Genomic DNA, 22,102 nt, shown 5'->3' on the forward strand with positions numbered 1-22,102 from the left:
ATTAGCCGCTCCTCATCGTGTCAATCCCGCGTGATTTAATTGAATTCATTCAATTATTTGACGAAGAATTGGGGGAAGGAATTAATTGCAATAACAATAGAGAAGGCCCTGCCTTCGTCTTTGCTTCAGAATCGCAATTACAAAGCAAAAAGCTACGAAGGAACTGTCCAGCGGAAAAGTTGAAAGTCAAAAGAGAAAGGGACCTCTAGCGCCTCGGGCAAGAAAAAACCTAAAGCTACTGTTTTTATTCGATGTAAATCTCCCTATCTAATTTGCTGCCCAAGAAGAAACAAAAGCGAAGGGAGCCGTCTGACAAAAAGTAGCCAAAAGAAAACTAAAGCTAGGGTCTTGATCCCCTCATTCTGAATCTCCTTTTTTCTTTTTATATGTAGCGCCGCCCAGGAGAAGTCAAGAAGAAAACAAACGTCTGGCCCAATTGATTGCAACAAAAGCTAGCTTTTGGAGTTTTAATCCCATGCTCCTCACGGTTCACGTGGACCGCAGTCCGGCCTTCGGTTTCGTCCACCTTCCAAGGCGTGGCCACGCTCTGAAATGCAAAGTCTTCTGGAATTTTGCCTCGCGAGATCATTTTCTATGCCGACCACCTACAATGCACACAAATGTCGAATATGAGTGAAACTCCAGTTCTTAGCACCGTGAGTAGTCAAAATTAGGACAAAATAACAGTCCAAAATACGCCAAATAACCGTTCTATCAAATCCCCCCACACCTAGACAATGCTTGCCCTCAAGCATTTCGGAGCTCATAAGTACAACCAAGAGAGCAGAGGCCATGTAGTAGTCTATACTAACACAAGCATCTAGGGTCCCTGACAATATCACCGAAGGTAAAACACACCGGACATGTTGTAATTCAAAGAATATATATGAATACTAGAAACGCTCAATTCAACATCACGGAATGCCATTACCATAAGCTTGCACGTTTATCACATCTCCACCACTTAAAAGTGAACTAAACACATAAATCAAAGGGACTTTATTAGGGTTGTAATGGGGCTCAGGTGAAAGGCGGGTTAAGAAGGTATAGGTAGGGGGTAAAGTGTCAAGAGAACGTCCGAAACTCACCAATAACCACAGTGCTTTACCGGAAGAGTTTCACTAACAAGGCAGTTTCCATTTGCTGTACACACTGTACAAGTGTTCCCAATTTTTTTTTTTTTTTTTTTTTTTTTTTTTGCATACTGCTCGCAAGGCGTGGGCACGCCTTGTAGCCCATAGTCCTCTGGTCACGAGGTCTCTTCAGAATTTTTTTTTTTTTTTCAGGAGAAAGTCCTGTAAGGCGTGGGCATGCCCTGTAAGCCAAAGTTCTCTGGTCAGTGGCCTTTTTCCAATTTCTCCCCCTTTTACAAGGATAACATCATACCACTCCTAATCTAACAGCACTTGCAACCCCCGAATTTGTTTGATTTGCACAAATGATGGATTTCAGACATCCCTCGACAACACAGGGATAAACAAGAAAGTTTAAAGAGGTCTTGGGTTAACAAACACGGATATCAACCAGAAACGAAGGACAAAAGCTCAAATTGGTTCACTATTGGGATATAAAATGAGGGCTAGATTTTTTTTTTTTTTTTTTTTAGAAAGCTGAAGAGGGTTAAATCCTAAATGCCCTTATCATTTCAAATGCATCCAGTTCATCAAAATGCGGTCTTGACATGTACAAAATAGCAAGTTCTAGAATGTTCATACCATGTGCGATACCCACTCAATCAAACAAAATAGAGCAAACAAGAATAATACGCTCAAGTAAGGCTCAAAAGCTCCCCAAAAGTTACAAAAATGGGTGAATTCCAGCATACTCAACATTCAATGACATTGCCAAGGGAAACAAAATGCACAGCCAGCATATACGACCACATACCCACTCACATTGATTATGTCATTTATCATAGCAACATGCCCCAACACTAACAAGCATAGACATAACCAAAAAGCCGACTAACTACAATGTTTTTCATTTGTTTTTTCATTCATCCCATGTTATATATATATATATATATATTTTTTTTTGAGTAATCAAAGCAAAAAGAACTAATGAAAAACAGAACTAATGGAAGCCACTCCCCCCACACCTAAGACCTACATTGTCCTCAATGTAGAAGAGACAAAATAAAGTAATAGGAGGAAAGAAGAGAAACTTCCCTGGCTACTGAAAAGGTGCGGCTGGAGCCTAAGGAGGCGGTGGATGCGGTGGAGTCGCGCGCTGGGTTCTGCTGCTGGGTGCTGCGCGCGCACGCCAAGGCTCGCACGCGGTGGGCAGCTGGTAGGCCTGCTGGGCGTCGCGTGCGCTGCTGGTGCCGCGAGGTTGCGCGAGTAGCAGAAGGGGTCGCGCGAGGTTGATTTGAGCGGCGGCGGCAGACAGCGATGGTAGGCGGCGGCAAGCTTGACCAAAACAAAGGAGAAAAGTCTGGAAACGTAGGCAATAGAAATTTGGAGAAGATTGTCCATGACTAGTCAAAGAAGAAGGGAAAGTGGAAGGAGTAGGGTCTTGGTCAAACTTTTTTTTTTTTTTTTTACTTTTTCGCTATCGGAGGGGTTGGAAGGCGTGGGCACGCCTTGGAGAGCATACTCTTCTGCCCACCACATCCAAATGATGTCCAAACGAACTCTTTTTTTTTTTTTTTTTTTGCAAGGCGTGGGCACGCCTTGGAACCCCTACTCTTCTGTCCAACACCACAAAAACCATCAAAACATTAAAATAAAACTGAAAAATCATAAAGTAAGGAAAAATGATCACAACTAATATTGTAATTCTTGGGTTGCCTCCCAAGCAGCGCCTTTCTTTAATGTCTTTGGCTAGACATAGCACCACTCTTTAGTCTGGATGTAATTGAATTTTCCTTGCAATTGGTGGCCTTCCTCCAGGATCCACATGGCCATTGAGTGCAACTTTTTTCCTAAATTTTCTCTCCATTTTTACCTCATGAATTGCTTTCATCCTATAGGACTTGTTCGCAGCAACCTTGAATTTACCCCTATAAGCAAACTTAGAAAATTCTTGCACAGAGGGATTAGTGGTATACATAGCAAACACAGAATGAGAGTTAACAGGATGTTTCATTGTATCAAAAATATTAAAGTGGACTATTTCTCCATCAAATTCCATCGTGAGAGTACCCTTACTAACATCAATTTTAGTCTGGGCAGTACTCAAAAATGGTCTTCCTAATATAATGGGTGATGGATTTGGGGCACTTCTATCATCCATGTAAAGCACATAAAAATCAGCAGGAAAAATTAATCCATCTACTTGCACTAAAACATCCTCAACTATCCCATCCGGATAAGCACATGTACGATCAGCCAATTGAATTATTATCCCCGTTTCTTTTAAAGGTCCTAAATTTAGGGAATCATAGATTGATTTAGGCATCACATTAATAGAAGCTCCTAAATCTATCATGGCATTTTTTATACTAGAATGACCAATCTTACAGGGGATAGCAAACATACCTGGATCTCCACATTTGGGTGGGAGTTTCCTCTGAAGTACAGCTGATACATTCTCTCCCACCATCACTCTTTCATCACCCCTTAGCTTTCTTTTATTAACGCACAAATCTTTCAAGAACTTTGCGTACTTGGGTACCTGCTTGATCGCGTCCAATAGGGGGATGTTTACTTGAACTTTGCGGAACACATCCAGGATTTCTTTTTCCTTTTCTGCCCTCTTTGTCTTTTCCAACCTGCAAGGAAAAGGGGGTAAATTAGCTTTAACGGGTATTGATGGTGTGAGAATTACCTCAGGACCTCCACGAATGTGTCCTCCTTCCTCTATCTCCTGCTCGATCTCGTCTTCACTTTACTCTTTGAGTTTGTGACCTTCGGCCCCTCCACTTCCTTGCCACTCCTTAATGTCATGGCACTTACATTTCTGGGGTTTATCTCAGGTTGCGATGGCAATTTTCCATAGACGTGGGACTCCAGACGATTAATGGCAGTTGCCATTTGACTCATACGAGTCTCCATGTCCTTCATGCCTGCTTTGGTGTCATGTTGGAACTGAGTAGTACTTGCAACTAAGGACCTAGTCTCCTGCTGGAGCTGAGTGGTGGTCGCGACGAGTTGAGTGGTAGTCGTGGCCAAACTCTTGACAATTTCTTCCAAAGAACTCCCTGAGCTTGAGGACGAGGGTTGAGACTTATGTTGCCAAGGTTGCTGAAAACCTGGAGGCCGATTGGAGAATGCATTTTGTGGCCTACTACCATAGCTGAAATTGGGATGATCTCTCCAACCAGGGTTGTACGTGTTAGAGTATGGGTCGTACGGTCTTTGAGGCGCGGGCACGCCTCCAGCCATGTTCACTTGTTCAGCTCCATCCTCTTGCAACATAGGGCATGAGTCAGTGGGGTGGTCCATGCTAGTACAGATTCCACACACCTTTGCTCGCGGCGTGTCTCTCATGGCTAATTGCCTAACAACAGACGTCAATTCTGACAGTTGCTGCTGTATGGATGAAGTCTCTACCTCATTGACTCTACGAGGAGGGTTGCTCTCACGTAAACCAAATTGCTGGGAGTTCTCTGCCATGGCTTCGATGAGCTCCCACGCTTCCCTCGGTGTCTTGTTTGCAAGTGCTCCCCCACTCGCAGCATCAATGATACTCCTATCTGTTGATTGGAGCCCTTCATAGAAGTATTGGATTAACAGTTGTTCACTAATTTGATGCTGCGGGCATCTAGTGCACAACTTGTTAAACCTATCCCAGTATTCATACAAGGACTCACCGGGATATTGTTTAATGCCGCAGATCTCCTTCCTCAAACTCGCAGCCCGGGATGCAGGGAAGAATTTTTCCAAGAATTTCTTTTTCAGCTGCGCCCATGTGGTAATACTACCTGCTGGTAGGTAGTACAGCCAATCTTTAGCTGCATCTTTGAGAGAGAACGGGAAGGCTCTCAGTCTAATTTGCTCTTCAGTGACCCCAGGAGGTTTCATACTAGAGCAGACCACCTCGAACTCCTTTACGTGCTTGTGGGGTTCTTCGCCAGAGAGACCATGGAAAGAGGGTAAGAGTTGAATCAACCCCGACTTCAATTCGAAAGCGGTATTCTCAGCCAAAGCGGGGAATGTGATGCATAAGGGCTGGTGAGTCAGCTCCGGGGCAGCCAGCTCCCTCAATGTTTGGTTGTTGGCCATGCTTATTTCGTCTTCCGCTGACTCGTTTGCAGCAAATAAGTGCCCTTCTTTTTGCCTCTTGGTCTCTTGCCTCCGCCTACGCGCTGCCTTCTCAACCTCAGGATCGTATACTAATTCACCTGTGCGAGAAGAACGGGGCATAAACCAGCAAAAGTACCAAGAAGAATAGAATAAAATAAAAATAAAACAAAAACTGAATTTGAAAAGAAATAAATAATCCAAACACCAGCTCCCCGGCAACGGCGCCAAAAATTGACAGGTGCCGAACCTGTGCAATAATAAATACCTACTCGAGAAAAATACAGATTTTTGTATATAGCGGTGAGTAGGGTCGAATCCACAGGGAGCAGGTAGGAAATTATTTCTTTCCAAATCAGTAGAACAGAATTGGGGGATTTTCAATGGGAGGCACACAAATAAAATAAAATAAAACAAACAAAATTCAAAACTAACTCACAAAGTACAATTCACTGAAAATAGCAATTAACAAAAGTTCTACCCAAAGGATCAACTGCTCAGGCACGGTCCAATTAAATGCTCATCGATGCAAAGATATTTCACCCATTTATCACTAGGTTGGTTATAGCCATCAATAAGCTCTGACAACCAGCTCTTCCTTACTTTTTCGACAGTCAAGGTACGACCATTGACTGCTTCTCTAACCAGATAACAACCCTAGGTACGACCGTAGGAATTTAATTACCCAATTGCATTAAAGCCAGAAGAACCCAACCCTAACCAATAAACACGCTAAGAGGGTTTATTTAAATTAGATCTTGCGTTTCCCCAACATAAAACCAATTATGGTGGTTGCCACGAGGTGCTAACTAAATGAACAATTACGGATTCTATTTAATTAACATGGCAATAGGCTATTAAATTAAATCAAATACCCGGCCGTTGATATTCAATTAATAAAATACCCATGAACAATTAATTCAGAAAACGCACGAATAGCAATAACTTGGAAGAAATAATGAAGATTCGATTAGATCTCACAGATATTATGGACCGCGCCCTCGCGTCGACCTTTGGGCAGAGGAGAGAATTAGCCGCTCCTCATCGTGTCAATCCCGCGTGATTTAATTGAATTCATTCAATTATTTGACGAAGAATTGGGGGAAGGAATTAATTGCAATAACAATAGAGAAGGCCCTGCCTTCGTCTTTGCTTCAGAATCGCAATTACAAAGCAAAAAGCTACGAAGGAACTGTCCAGCGGAAAAGTTGAAAGTCAAAAGAGAAAGGGACCTCTAGCGCCTCGGGCAAGAAAAAACCTAAAGCTCCTGTTTTTATTCGATGTAAATCTCCCTATCTAATTTGCTGCCCAAGAAGAAACAAAAGCGAAGGGAGCCGTCTGACAAAAAGTAGCCAAAAGAAAACTAAAGCTAGGGTCTTGATCCCCTCATTCTGAATCTCCTTTTTTCTTTTTATATGTAGCGCCGCCCAGGAGAAGTCAAGAAGAAAACAAACGTCTGGCCCAATTGATTGCAACAAAAGCTAGCTTTTGGAGTTTTAATCCCATGCTCCTCACGGTTCACGTGGACCGCAGTCCGGCCTTCGGTTTCGTCCACCTTCCAAGGCGTGGCCACGCTCTGAAATGCAAAGTCTTCTGGAATTTTGCCTCGCGAGATCATTTTCTATGCCGACCACCTACAATGCACACAAATGTCGAATATGAGTGAAACTCCAGTTCTTAGCACCGTGAGTAGTCAAAATTAGGACAAAATAACAGTCCAAAATACGCCAAATAACCGTTCTATCAAGGTGCTTTTAAAATATTTTACTGTAACAATATATATGAAAAACTTTTATTGTAAATTTTTTTGGTGGTGTTTTTGAGATATATTTTTGGATATTTTTAAAGTTTAAAAATTTTTAGGATTTTTTTTTTAAAATTAGCACTACCACCCACCACCACTACCCTTCTCTCCTCCCTCTCCTTCTTCCTCCTCCTCCCCTTCTCTTCCCCTTCTCTTTCTCGCCACACCCCCTCCCCTCCCTGATCTGGTCTCGATCAAATCACGGCCTCTGGTCGCGGCCAAAGGTCTCAATCTAGTCAAATCCAGGTGGGGGTAAGGAAGGGAAGAGGTGGGGTGTGGCGGGGAAGGGGAGGGGAAGAAGGGAAGAGAAAAAAGAGGAAGAGGAAAGAGGAAAGGAGAGGAAAGAAAAGGAAAGAGAGGGAGGAACGAGAGGGAGGGGGAGGAAAGAGGAGAAAGGAAAGGATGGTGGTGGTGATGGGTGGCGGTGGCGGTGGTAGGTGGTAGCGGTGGTGATATATGGAAAAAAGATGATGTAAATTTTATTTTTTTTAATTTTTTGGATATTTGGAATTATTTTTGATATATTTTATGGATATCGTGTTTTTGAAATTATTTTTATTTATATATTATTATAGTATTGTATATGTAAAACTTGTTTTTCAGAAAATAGAGAATCCAAACAGAGCAATAGGTTTTCTTGCATAATTATACATCATTCATCATCAGTTGTCTCACATCATCATGCATCACCATGTCTATTAAAGGTTTTTCTAATAGGTGCTTAGAACACTCATTGTTTTATTTTATTTTTAGAAAATTTTGACAAAGTTTCCCCTTACAAATGGATGAAAACTCCCTGCCAACAAACCCAAATGCAAGAAGAATAGGTGCTTAGAGCACTCATTAACACACTTAACATTCACCTAATCTAATATATATATACACACACATACAAATAATTATTATCTTCTCTTGCATTTATATACTTTTCCTATTTAATTTTATCTACTCTCCCTTATATTTATTTACTTTCTTTAATTAATTTTATATTTTTAAAAATATAACACTTGAAATATATTTTAACGAGTGCCTTATGGGTACCCGTTAGACAGGTCTATTAATAGCTTGAATATACCACATGTTCTATAAATGGGTCTATAGACTAGAAGACTTGCCCAAATATTCTCCATTATGAAATAGTATCATCATAAAATAAATATTCAATATACCTGAGGACTTTAAGTGTTATTATGACATAAAATCTAGAATTCTTCAGGGTAGCAAAATAACTAATCAAAAAAATTCTTAAGAAGTATAGCATTCTTGAAGTAAGTGTAGAGCAGTTGCACTTTTAACGAATATATTGCTTTTAACTTACTGTCCTATTAGTGTGAATACCCGTGCTACGCACGGTGCTGACATTATTGAAAAAATGAAAATAAATGGGTGAATTAAAAAAGGTTAAAAAATTGTACCAACACAATTAAAATATAATATCTGTCTAACAATAGTTTGAAATATGGTAGAATGTGTATATTATTCAAAAATTACCTTTTTTTGGAAGATAGATCCTGAAAAATAATAGAAATTTATATTAGAAAATGAATGATATATGAATAAAAATGAATGTAATTAAATGTTGTTAAAATGAAATACTTACAAATATTATGCATTCGATTTGATAATCTTGCATGAAGGTGCGAACACTCTTCACACCAATCAACTTTTAGTACAAAAGCCAAAATTAGTGATTTAATTAATTTTGTTGAATTTTGTGGAATGCGTACTACAAATGAAAATGCACGATCTTTGCATGAATTGATTCGTTGGTTGAACAACCTATCACCATTGTCCTGAGAATTAAGTACATGTGAAATTCAAAATTAGTGTATTTTTTTCCATAGTTTATAAATAACATTATAAAAAATAAACATATATCAAGAAATTCTACCTTCCTTTGTAATTCTCTGAGATAAGAAGCATCACAACCAAATACGAATCGTGCATGTCTGTCCTGTAGATTAAGATGCATGTTACTACTGGAATCTTTGATTGTATGTTAACATTGTACATGTTTGACAAATAAAATGTTATATACAATACAAAAAAATTTGTTGAAATTAAAGGTACATGAAATTAATTATCTAACAACGGTGTCGACCACGTCATTACAATGCATACACACTGTTTTCGAAAAATGACCTTCACATAGTTGTCCACAATTTTTGCATAGCTCATAGAACATATTTTCTATATTAATGCTCTGAATATAAGCAAGTATTCGAAAATATTTAACCTAGTAAGAATGAAAGAAGGTACAGGTTATGATTATAAATTTAAAAAATTTGTGCAGTAATTAAATTGAATAGAGTAAGTTTACCGTATGCATGATTGTATATTCGGATATCCATACTCTCTTTGAATTTGCTATCAACAATGCTTGTGATGTTGTAAAATTACTTGACCTTAACCACATAACTAACTTTCGAGCACATGTATCATTTTCAAACCTACAATTTTTTGAAATACATGTTGATAAGAGTATGAAATAACATTAAAATTTTGATGCAGTGTTACTGATGGAACTCACCAACTGCGCAGGTATCGAGCAAAATCTAAATTGTGATTGATATACAATTTACTAGCTCCAATTGTACAAAGTGATGGTCCTACATAGTATGGTTATATTTGCTAAAAAACTATTCAAATTATATAGAGTATAAGTAAAAGCATTTGATTTACCACTGAAATTTCGTACGCAAATACCACATGTTAGTAAAATATTATTTTTTGTAGCACATTGATATTATAGGATTTGTAGTATATTCAATAACTTGATACTCAAATCACCGATGAGGCAAAATTTGTCTAAATAAGCTTTACAGTGTCCTAGCTCCTTGCAAAAAAAAAAAAAAGCGCTAAATAGTCCTAATTTGTATCGCAAGTTACGGCAACGTGCCAGTGGCATTTAGGCCTAATTTTTTTTTGGTCAAAATCTAGTCCTAATTGGTTCTGCTGTTTCTTGATCATGTTGTATGCTTTCGAATTAAAATTGTATTAAAATAACATGTGAATGAGCATTTGTCTTTAATTAAGGAGTAAAAAGGATTTAAAGTATAAATAACAAACTATAAACGGTTTATGAAGTAGATTATGGGAAAGTTTTAAATTTTAAATTTGACAGGTGATAGGGTTGGTTATAACCCACTACTTTTTATGTATTAAAATAAATACAAAAATCTATAACTCACTACTTGTTCCGTTCTTGGGAATTTTTTAGGGTTAAATATAGTAAGCCCCTTAACTTTACATTTAGCTGCACTTTAACCCTTCAACTTTACATTTAGTTGCAGATTTGTGATTTTTTTGAAACGTGATTGTAATTTGCAAAGCTCATTTGTAGGGGTGGTTATAGAGTTAGTGTGGTGACAAATATTTCTTAATTATAAAAATGTAACATTGTATTAAAATAGCATACGAATGAGCATTTGTCTTTAATTAAGGAGTAAAAAGGATTTAAAGTATAAATAACAAACTATAAACGGTTTATGAAGTAGATAGTGGGGATGTTTTAAATTTTAAATTTGATTGGTGATAGGGTTGGTTATAAGTTATAACCCACTACTTTTTATGTTTTAAAATAAATACAAAAATTTAGAAAAAAGAATGAGAAGTTTGGAAGCCATTGAGAGGGTCTCTGCTAAAAACCCCTTCTGCAATACATATAAATATATAGATAGACTCAATTATATGGTGTTCTGAATTTGTTACAAATTTAGTTTAAGAGTAAAATCAAATTTAGTTTACGAGGTTTCGAAAAGAAGGCTGTTTTCAGGGTAGTGAGCTGGCACTATCAGGAAAAGTTCGATTAAGATTGAGTAGAGGGTGCAGCCTCTCCTTTTTAAATTTTAACTGGAGTAAGGTTATAATTTTCAAATTAAATGTCCTTTTCCGCCGGTGTCAAATTAGTATCGGCCGGAAGCCTATCAGAAGCCTAGAGTTTATTGCCAAAATAACTCTTTTTTCAAAATATATCCTCAAAGTAATTTAATTTTAAAATTTATTACATTTATAATTCTTTTTTTGCCACTTAGGCTGCATAATGCATATGTATCAAGATGGAGATAGAAACACCCTCCATTTCTCTTTCCATCTAATATCTTCTTCAATTTTCTCTCTAAGCCTTCCCGCATTTTTTCTTTCTATATCTTTCTCTTGTCAAACGTAATTATAAGAAACTAATATTTATATTAACAGCATCTAAAAAATATTCTTCTCTAGTTGATAATTTCAAGAGAAATGAAAATTATTTTCTTGTCTTTTCAAGGAGTAGGAAGGATAGCATAAACAAATATGATAGCCTTGAAATTGTTGTAATAGCTTACAATTTTCGTTGCAATTTTTGTATTTTTAAAATTCATTTTTTGAAGAAACATATGCAATAGGTTTGATATATTTAGAAAATGGCAATCAGGATAACTAGATGACAGCAATAATATCATTATGGGAATAAAATTTGAAAGTGAATCACATCGGGAATATTTTTTAGCAAGAATGTTATTTTGGCAAAAAACTCCAGAAGCCTATCAGGAGAGAAACAGCGATCATTCACAACTTTTTGTTTGCCTTAGACTGTTGTTTACAAAGAGATTATATGAAATATTATTTAGAATAATTGTTATAACTTTTTTGTGATGCAATATACATGAAATAAAAAAGATAATTAAAAATATAAAAGTGCAATTAAAAAATATGTTTATGGTACAAATAAAATAATTCTTGAAATCTGAAGTCTGAAATATGAATCTATTATGTTAATGAATTGTTAAGTACTAAATTTGATACATTTAAATATATATATATATATTACATTAAATGATAAGTTAACAGTTCACTTTTTTTTTGGAGTAAATTTTGTCTAGAAAATTTAACGTCACTTAATTAATTCAAATGTTCTATTTTTTATGATCAAACACATCTCGAACATGTTAAAATGTGAATCTATAAAATGCAAGTGTTGAATTTGGTAATCAAACAGCGTCACCCTCCAAACCTTGAACATTTATAATAAACAAAATGAATTTTGGAATATCCACGTTAACATTTTGGGCTGGCTAGATTTGATAAGCTAACTTGGGAATTAAGGTTCCTGATTCCGGGTTGAGGTCAGCATACATGGTACTTGCATGGCTGGCCTCAAGATCTTTAAAGAGACTTCTTGATGTCTTGATCCCGTTATGTTCTCAAAGGTGGTGCTAACTGATTATTGATGGATCTCAAATTCTGCCGTGAGACGGTTTTGACGGACAAGATAGGGGTTGGTAGCAGCAAAAATTGGAACATCAGATTCGGGGATGATTGGACCTGAGAAAAAAGAAGAAACTGAAGAAGTAATGGCCTAGGTGGCCCCCAGATGCTCAAGTAAATTGTCCAATTAGGAATTAGTAGTCAGTATAGGGATGATAAGGCAGAAAATTGCAGTTTTGATACCAAATGTTTTGAGCCGGGGCAGTTTTAGTCCTTAAAATTTGGACAAAAGCAAATAGAGTACTAAATGTTTCTGAAAAAAAAAAGGAAAAAAAATAGAGTACTAAATGTTTCAATTTCTATGCACATTTAGTTCAATTAATTGGTTTTGTCAAATTGTTACTAGAATTCGGTCACATAAGTAGCACGAGCCTATCAGCTGACTTTTGAAAAAAAATTAGAAAAAAAGGAAAAAATGTTTGTACATAATATGTAAGTAAAGGGCACTAATTACTCACATATACAGTAGTCATGTAGCTAAAGAGTAAAGATTAATTACTCTGCTCGTGACTAATTGTGCCCTTTAATTACAATTTATGGCCACCAACACTTTTTTCTTTTTTCTAATTTTTTTCAAAATTAAGCCATCGTACTTGCTATAAATGTGACTGAATTCCAGTAATAATTTGCCAAAACCAGTCAATTGGACTAAATGTGCTTAAAAATTGAAACGTTCAGCACTAGATTTGCTTTCGCCCAAACTTTGAGAACTAAAACTGCCGATATCTCAAACATTTGGTACCAAAACTATAATTTTCTCTTAGAAATAATTAATCAATCATGTAATTAATGACAAAACCTAAGACCCAAATCCCTTTCCATGTTTGATGATGAGGATTTTGCAGTAACTCTGCATTACTCCTTTTCCTTGAGAAATGGAGTATAGTTTGTTTACGAAGATTTCCCTTTAAGTTGCCGTCATTTATCAAGCAAAAAGTATCAAGACTCTTTATGTAGTGTAAATCATTCAGAGGTCCGCGATGGATCCACGAGGGTTAAGTAATGGTGCAGTAGCTAACCTGCCTACACAAAGAACAGAAAATGTTCTTTGAGGGGTAACTGTCATAAACATGATAACTTTGGAATCATGACAACAATTTTTGAAATTAAACATAATTTTCAAGGACTAGGGCATACGTACATCAAGTGGAATGAAGTCGATTTTTGTGAAGGTTATTATCACTTTATCCCTTTAAACTATATCACTACTCTCAGTTTACCCCATAACATTATCTTTTTGTCACTTCACCCCTATAAATAATTCAACTCAACATGTTAAGAAATTTTGGACAAAAATACCCTTTTATTCTATAGTATTACTACATTGTTATTATCATATCTCTTTAAATTATAGTGATACAATCGTTTTAATTTCTAACATTATTTTCTAGACATTTTATCTCATCATTAATCTAATTAGTATGGTCAAAAAATTTTAAATATATTTACCCTTTTATATATAATCAAAAATAAAAAAAAGTTAGAATGATTATTCTTTCTTTTTGTTCACTTTAAGAGATCCAAAAATATAAAAATAAAAGGATTTTCTCAAATTTATGTTTTCACACTTATTAATACAAGTAAAAGAAAAATAAAGAAGAGTCTAACATTATCGTATTATTTTAAGGTTGTCGGGATTAGAATTGGAATTTGGTGGTAAATAGAAAAGTGAAATAATTTTAAACTAATAAAAGTATTTAATTCTTTCTTATTTGTATTTAAAAAAAAAAGAATTAAGTTCTCTCTCTCTCTCTCTCTCTCTCTCCCCCCCTCCCCCTCTTTCTATTTTTTTCAATATTAATAAAATTGTCAAGAAGAAAGAGATTAATGTTTTAACTTTTTTTTTTATACTAAAAAGGCGAAGAACCACTCTAAATTTTTTAGAGTAAATCTTTCCTACACTGATGGTGTATACACTATCATCGTTCGATTCATGAAACGTGTGCAAAAGTTGAATTTCAAATTCAAATTTTGCATAGTTGTCATTCATCCAACGCTGATAGTGTATACACTGTCAGTATAGAAAAGACTAATCCAATTTTTTATTGTTTTTATTAAACAAAGAGGAGGGTACTTTTTTCTAAAGTTTTTTAACTTCCTAAATTGGTTTAATGGTGGGATAAATTGTCTAAAAAAATAACTTTAGATGATAAATTGATAATGAAACTATAGTTTATAGGGGTAAAGTGATAAAATAATTTTAAGAGCTAAACATGTCTTTTCCCTTTAATTAACAAACTCCATTAAATTTGACGGTTAGTCTTGGGGAAGTGACTAAAAAATAACTTTAAGAGGGAAATTGATAGTGACACCAAATGTTAAAGGGACAAAGTGATAATAACCCTTTTAAAAATGAGCAACACAAATACATCATTAGAAGGGTTAATCACATTTTATCCCCTTAAAGAATACCTCATTTCTCAGTTTATCCCCTAACCTTTAATTTTGCTCACTTAACCCCCTTTAGGACAAAATTGCCCTTGCATTATTTTGACTTTTCATTTACCTTGTTTTCCTTTCTTTTATTTCTTTTTCTCTTTCTTCTTTATTTAATTCTTTCTCTTTCCCACAAAAATATTCACCTTAATGATTGAAATTAAAAAAGAGGAATTGCAGAGATCTATCTTCTCCTTAAATGATTAAAAAAATATTCAAACCACTTTCCTAAAATACAATTTTTTTAGCCTTTCAATTCTTTTAATTTTGGGTTTTCCTCTTTCCTTTCTAGTTTCTCATTTTATTCTCAAGAAAATATCATAAGATGAAATTGTTTTCCTTTCTTTTATTTCTTTTTCTCTTTCTTCTGTCTTTCATTCTTTCCAATAGAAATTCCATTTCAACGAAAATTTTTGTTTTGAGTTTGTAATTGCATATTTCTGGGTGAAGGTTTAAAAGTCATCAAAAACTAATTTTGATTTTTTGTATGATGCCACGTGTCACAAATTTCAATTGATGATTATTAATCAGGTCACAATTTCATCTTAAGATATTTTCTTTGGAATAAAATGAGAAACTAGAAAGGAAAGAGGAAAATCCAAAATTAAAAGAATTGAAAGGCTAAAAAAAATGTATTTTAGGAAAGTGATTTGAATATTTTTTTTAATCATTTAAGGAGAAAATAGATCTCTGCAATTCCTCTTTTTTAATTTCAATCATTAAGGTGAAGATTTTTGTGGGAAAGAGAAAATGAAATAAAAGAAAGGAAAACAAGGTAAATGAAAAGTCAAAATAATGCAAGGGCAATTTTGTCCTAAAGGGGGTTAAGTGAGTAAAATTAAAGGTTATGGGGTAAACTGAAAAATGGGGTATTCTTTAAGGGGATAAAATGTGATTAACCCTCATTAGAATTAGCTTAAACTACAACTATCAAGAAAATACGCGATAATCTTATGGTGGATAATAATTGTCCTCTAAAGTAATGCTTTATGACCAAAACATCTCTGTACAAAGATTTAGCTCATTATTGGTGCTTGTGACATGATCACGTTGGACAAGGCTAACGGGTGAAGACATTATAAGACAACCAAATTTTCAAGTTTGATACTTGAACAAGAGCAGCTGTTGAATCTTTGGTCTGTGCATTGCTTCCTAATTATTGGTCTGAAAAAAAAAGTTAAGGTTTTCCCCTTTCTTTTTTTTTTTTTGTCCTTTTGTTTAAACTCTTTTCTCCATGTTTGTACTTTAAAGCAACGCTTAAAAATCCTATCCCGTAGGACCGATTTCCCGAGGGAATAAAAAGAAAAAGAAAAAGAAAGAAATTAATTTAAAAATATTGTAAAATGAATACTAATGAAATAACAAAATGTAGAATGGAATAAAAGAGAGATATAGACAAAAGAGAAGTAGATAAAAGTAGAGAATTATTCTTTTATTAACTCAAATGATCAAAAACTTACAAAAAGATGTTCAATGACCTCTATTTATAGAGGCATTGAATATAAGAAAACTAAAGGGTTAACCTCTAATTATAAGAGAGGTTACAAAATTAATTGTACAGGGAAATTAAATGGTCATCCACACCAGCTCTTTTATCCTTTTATATTTTGGGGGAATTCAATAGACATAGGAAAACTCAATGGACATGGGAGAATTTAATGGACATTCATCTCATTTAGTTATTTCATAACAAAAAAAAAGTAAATAAATACCAATGGAGCATAATAAACATTCAGTAGTCACATGACAAAATACAAGACTTTTTAAGTCATCAATCAGCAGAAAAAGAACAAGACGGTCCATATAGGTACATATTTTCCATTAGGTAGCTGACAAGAATTCAAGAATCCCGTGCAGCACGCTGAAGAGCGGATCGAAGACCTTGAACCAATTCTTTCATGGTCAGGCTGAATTCTTTATCCATCTGTGAATAATCAAATGAAAAATCACTCAATGATGAGCATAATCAGTGAAAGAGATTAAATTTAATAAGATTCTTTGGCAGCTCCAAATAAAATCTAAAATCTCACCCCAGCAATGATTGTAATGTCAAGAGCCAGACTTCCAAATGGTGCCACACTCGCGTTAGAAACAGCAAGATTGAGCTTTTCAATTTCAGAAAGCACTTTAACTAGCAGTCCTCTATGATTTTCACAATGGACTCTTAGAAGAACCTTCTTATCACAAAGTTTAGCCTCAATTTCAGGTAGTGGACGTTGCTCATCCGAAGATCCCTCGTCTTCAACTACGAGTTGGGATTTCTTCACAAGCACCACCGATTGCATTTTCTGCTTTGTGGCTTGCTCCTCTAGTGTCTTGACTCTTTCCTTGAGATGTTTTAAGTATGTGATGGCATCTCCAAGGACTGAGGTTTTATCCATCTGCAAGAAATACAAGATTTTGTCAAGATAAATTGAATAAAGTTTAAATCGAAATCAGGGCATGCACATATTGAAAGATGTGGTTATGCGGATGGTAATGATATTCGCACTGTCTTTTTAGTTGACTTGTATTGCCATAAATGAATTTTGTCTCCTATACATGCTCGTCATTTGGCTTAAAATACTTGAATGTTTGGATTAAATTTATATGTAAACAAGGGTCTACATAAATTGATGCGACAAAGGGTCATTATCTAGAGGGTAACGAATATTTACATCCACTTTTTGGTTTCTGGTACACCCTACAATGATTATTGTTTACTATATATGTACATGCTTGTCATTTGGTTTGATAAAAAATTAGAAAGGATATGAAAGAATCCAAAAAGGTACAGTGCTTTGATACAGTGTTGTGATTATCAGTTGGGTGAAATGGACAAGAAGATCTGTTAAATTATACTCCCTTCATTTAATTATACAAACTTTGTCATACTAATTATTTCCAGGCGGCCGAAAGCACTTGTAATCTTTCTAAACTTCACATGAATCATGTCTAATAATAACCTTTTCAAACTCCAACATTTTTACGAAAAAATTCTGTCAAATTTTACTGGAGTCAAATTCAACAATTGCTGTGGGATTGATATGAAGATCTGAGATATTATATTATATGTGTGCCTATAATTGGCTAGCCACCAAAGGGATCGAGGCCAAATAATTCAAAATCTGGAAACCATTCGTTCAATTGTGAACTACTATATATGGATGTGTATTACTAGTAAACTGAAGGTAAATTAAATATAATCCCCATGTGATTTTATGTAATGTCAGATGATCTTTCTAAATTTTCAAAATAGTCACATAACCCCTTTGTGATTTTATATAAGGGTAAAAAACAAAAAAGCCCCCTGTGATAAGTCTAATACACAGAAAAGCCCCCTATGGTTTCAAAATATACAACACGATACCTCATGCTTTGAACTAAATTGTAAAGGTGACGGAATCCGTTAAATTTAACGGAAATGACTTATTGGAACCTAAAAAAAAAAATTTATACTTAATTTTTATCAAATATAACTATTCTACCCCTTAACCCTCAATTCTCTCTATTTAGAGAATAAAACAAATGATTTTTTTGAGCTGTCTTTTGCTTAATTATATCAGGGTATTTTGGTCATTTTGTCCATTTCCGTTAACTTTAACGGATTCCGTCACCTTTACAATTTAGTTCAAAGCATGAGGGGTCGTGTTGTATATTTTGAAACCATGGGGGGCTTTTCTGTGTATTAGGTTTACCACAGGGGGCTTTTTTATTTTTTACCCTTTATATAAAGTAAAAAATGGATGAAATGCATAATTACTTATAACGATTAGACAACACGTGCTCAAAAATTGCATATGCTGAAATCATAATATCCACTTAATCCTCTACAGTTTGCATAAATATTCACTTTATTCTCCTGTACCTTTATACGAGGTGGTTAAGTCCCTATTTGATTTAGTGTTTAAGTAAGAGCACCACTGGTATTTCAACAAATGACATTATATAGACTAGTTGTCGTTAAATTTTCATTTTACATGAAACCATAGCGTTGGATATTTTAAAACAATAGGGGTGTTATGTAATAATAAATGAAACTATAGGCGGCTATTAGTAATTTACCCAAAAAGTAAAAGATAATGCTCAGAAAAATCAGAATAAGAAAATACATCCAGACCTTCTTGAGGCCGGGAACGATGGCTGAAAGAGCGACAAATCGTTGGCTGAGCTGCTCCCTTCGCTTTCTTTCAGCTATAATATGGTCATATGTTTGTGATGCTGGCCTGGTACGACCTTTCTTAGGTGCCGGGGCACTTTTAGTAGCCTCCTCAAGATTTGGAAACGAAACACGGGATGTCAAAACCTCAGAAACCGCATCATCCTCAGGGTTCAAGCCTCCTAGACTAACTTGTCGAGGATGCACTGTTTCTGTCGGACTAGGGTTGCCAAAAGTGAGGATTACCGGAGTGGAGCGGTTGCGCTTGAGCTGTCTGGCTGGTCTTTCAACTTCACCTGGAGGAATTTCAATGGCTGAAGATGTACACAAGTTGGCAGCTGGCTGAGGAACTTCCACAGCTGAAGATGATGCATTACATAAAGCCGTAGTGGAACTGCTTCTTGGAATCAGGTGGGAAATGCAAGTGGGGGAGTTGCTTTCTGAAGGCAGAGAACCCTGAAAGTCGTTTCCAAGTGCAGCACAGATGTCTTCATCAAAGAAGTCCATAATGTCGCATTGGTCACTCAGAAATGGATCCTCCATTCCCTGTTAATAAAGTAAAAGAATGTCACCAATTCATGCTTTGGAAAGAATTGGTGTCATCTGTCTTAGAAGTCTCTGATAAATCCAAGGTGGCAAGCTTCATGATAGTAGATGTATTTCACACATTTATAACTAAGTTTTTAAGTATAATTAGGAATAGCCAGATCAAGATTTGCCTTTGAGTAGGTAGGATTTTGGTACATGCTATAAAGAAACAAACAAGAGAGCTTTTTGGGGTATTGGCTTCATATAACATCCATCCCATGTGGTGGTTTTCATCCTCCAGGTACAGTCATTTCCTCATTATTTCGGCTTTACAGAAAAGAAAATCACTCAAAATATATAGACAAGCCAATGGGAGAAAGAAAAAATAATGTCCAGCAAAAGTTCTGACAAATGTATAGAAAAAGTGCCAAAATATAGGCACTTAAGTTATTCAAAATATGAGCGAAGAAGAAAATAAGATACAATATAGAGATACAAGTACGTGTGATATAAGAGAATCAAATTCATCGTAAAGAAAATGCATATACAGTTTAATCATCTTGTGACATGTGCCTACTGCCAATATCTATACGTGAAATACAAAAATCAATAGAGGCAACAGAAGTTAATCAATGGTTCATGAAATTAGATAGATCATCTTAACTTTCAAGCTTCATTTTATTTACGATGCAAGGTCCTAGTAATTATCAAGTGGAGAATTAATTCTTACCAGATCAGAGAACCATGAAGTAGCTGAATTATCCATCACCTCAAATAAATCTGCTTGCAACTTTCTGCACCTGGATAACCAATAAATAAACGGGCTCCATTACTACGAAAATGATGAAGAGATTTTTCTTGAGAGATCAAATCAAACTTATGATAGAAATGTAGTAGTTCCAGTATAGACCTTATTGAAATGAACGACGAGAAGTTATAGAAGGGGGAATGAACTCACTGGTTCTTTCTCACTCAACAACTGCAGCTGTGGGCTTCTTCTTGTGGAAAGGTGCTAAGGGGTTTTTGGCATCTTATATAGATTAGTAGGTTGGAGCAGGGCAATGATTGAGCTTCTGTACCGCTTGCAGAAGTGATGGAAGTCTGGAGATTGATATCAGCGCTTCAAAAGAAGCCTTCTGCGCTCCGTTCTTGAGCTTCCTTCAATGGAGCGCTGAAAGTGAAGAATGGAGCGGCATTTATCACATTCTTTGCATTTATACCCTGCGGTCCAATTGATGGTTTAAGAGGGACCAAGGACCTCCATAATTGTACTCTAAGTTTATTCTTAATTATACTACCATACGATAAATATATGGATTAAAGAATTGAACGTATCATTAGAGTTGCTAATGCGTACTGTTTTAACTTTTCAGGTATCTGGCTTTTAAGATTTGTACCTAAATCATTTCAACGGTTTAAACATCTAGGATCAATTTTCTATGCATTGAAAGAGAGTTTAGAGCCATAGAGAGAAACTCACCTCTAGACTAAAGCATATACTGCTATACACTTTCTGAATTTGACTACATGTGACGTACACTATCTTATGCTTTGTTATTGATCAACACACTTGAGATGAGATGATCTTTTATTCACTAGTAGTGTGTATATTTTTTATTCTAATAATAAGTATAGATACATGTCATATATATAAAAGTTAAATTTTAAATTTAATTGTAGATTAAATGACATGCATTTACACCTACTAGTATAATAAAATTTTTACGATGACACGGTTAAAAAAATTAATCCAAAAATTTAAATGTGGTAATCTCAACTCACAATCTCATTTTATAATTACTCAATCAGTTGAACACTTTGTGGCAACCTACAAGTTTCAAATAAGTATTGGACTTTTTTTCAGTTAAAAGTTATTGTCGTCCTGAATTTTTTTTCCTTCTGTCTTTTTTTTCAAGCTAACACACATATGGATTAAGAAATTGAATGTATCAGACAGCATTTGGGAGTTTTTTTGAAAACAAATGTTTGCTTTTAAAAAGCACTCTTTTAATTTTCTGAACAAATTTATTTATAGGCTTGCTGATAGTTAATTAGAAAAACTCGAAGCTGTTGAGAACATTCCCTTTCATTACATTTCGTACTTCACGGACCGAATTGAATACAAGCGTGTAGCATTGACCTTTTACTTGTACTCCTACGCGTCCCAAATTATTTATTGTATTTCGAGATTCTAACCTTTTGAAAATAGTGACTTAATGGTGATGTTAATGGATTTATTTCTTTGCTCTTGTTTATTCAGTTTATATATAGAAAAGGTGGGTACAGTGGAAAAGTTCAAATAGCTTAATTTCAATACGACAACATAACATTTTTGAATTGCATACACTTCAATGGGATGAAGACTTTCGAATAATTGTTCAAAACATCTTTCACATTTTATCAAATAAAATTTTTAGTCTTTTACTTTTAAAATAGTAACTTTACGTCCCTTACAAAATTAAGATGGCAAAACTTAATCCCAACTTAATTTCTTTGATTACTTTTTATCTCGAATCCATCACGTAACGCACATATGAATATTTCTTTACGAGCAAAAAAGTTAAATCCTATTTGTAGTTAAACAAATGATCTGATCCATATTCATTTTTGCTCCTAAAAATACGATCTGATCTAAACTATATTCACTTTTTTTTCAAATAAAGGAGGTTTGACCCAATCCATATTCATTTTGCGGAATTTGACTTTTCTATACATAAAAAATGATTCCATGTGCATCATGTGCTGATTTCAAACTAACAAGTGGTC

General features: G+C 35.2%; 2 protein-coding genes and 1 non-coding gene across 3 annotated transcripts; 1 reads left to right on the forward strand and 2 right to left on the reverse strand.

The window, feature by feature from the left end:
- Positions 1-3,800: 3,800 nt before the first annotated feature.
- Positions 3,801-5,165, reverse strand: LOC113754800. The gene has a single exon (XM_027299053.1). It carries the CDS (start codon positions 5,163-5,165, stop codon positions 3,801-3,803), a length of 1,365 nt encoding a protein of 454 aa, XP_027154854.1.
- Positions 4,687-4,793, forward strand: LOC113754803. The gene has a single exon (XR_003465389.1). It is a non-coding gene; the product is annotated as a small nucleolar RNA R71 (small nucleolar RNA).
- An 11,345-nt stretch (positions 5,166-16,510) lies between the features above and the next one.
- On the reverse strand, positions 16,511-20,136 carry LOC113754801 (transcription factor bHLH18-like; the record flags this gene model as incomplete). The annotated part of the gene is made up of 4 exons (XM_027299054.1): positions 16,511-16,594; positions 16,701-17,051; positions 18,770-19,354; positions 20,067-20,136. Coding segments are annotated over 4 exons (1,090 nt in total), but the record flags the coding sequence as incomplete, so codon positions are not given.
- Positions 20,137-22,102: the final 1,966 nt, after the last annotated feature.

The sequence above is a fragment of the Coffea eugenioides genome, unplaced genomic scaffold, assembly GCF_003713205.1.
Source record: "Coffea eugenioides isolate CCC68of unplaced genomic scaffold, Ceug_1.0 ScVebR1_1063;HRSCAF=1853, whole genome shotgun sequence".
Lineage (NCBI taxonomy): Eukaryota > Viridiplantae > Streptophyta > Magnoliopsida > Gentianales > Rubiaceae > Coffea > Coffea eugenioides.

Coding starts and splice junctions, on each gene's coding strand:
- LOC113754800 (XM_027299053.1), bottom strand. CDS start 5,165: ATGGCCAACAACCAAACATTGAGGGAGCTGGCTGCCCCGGAGCTGACT.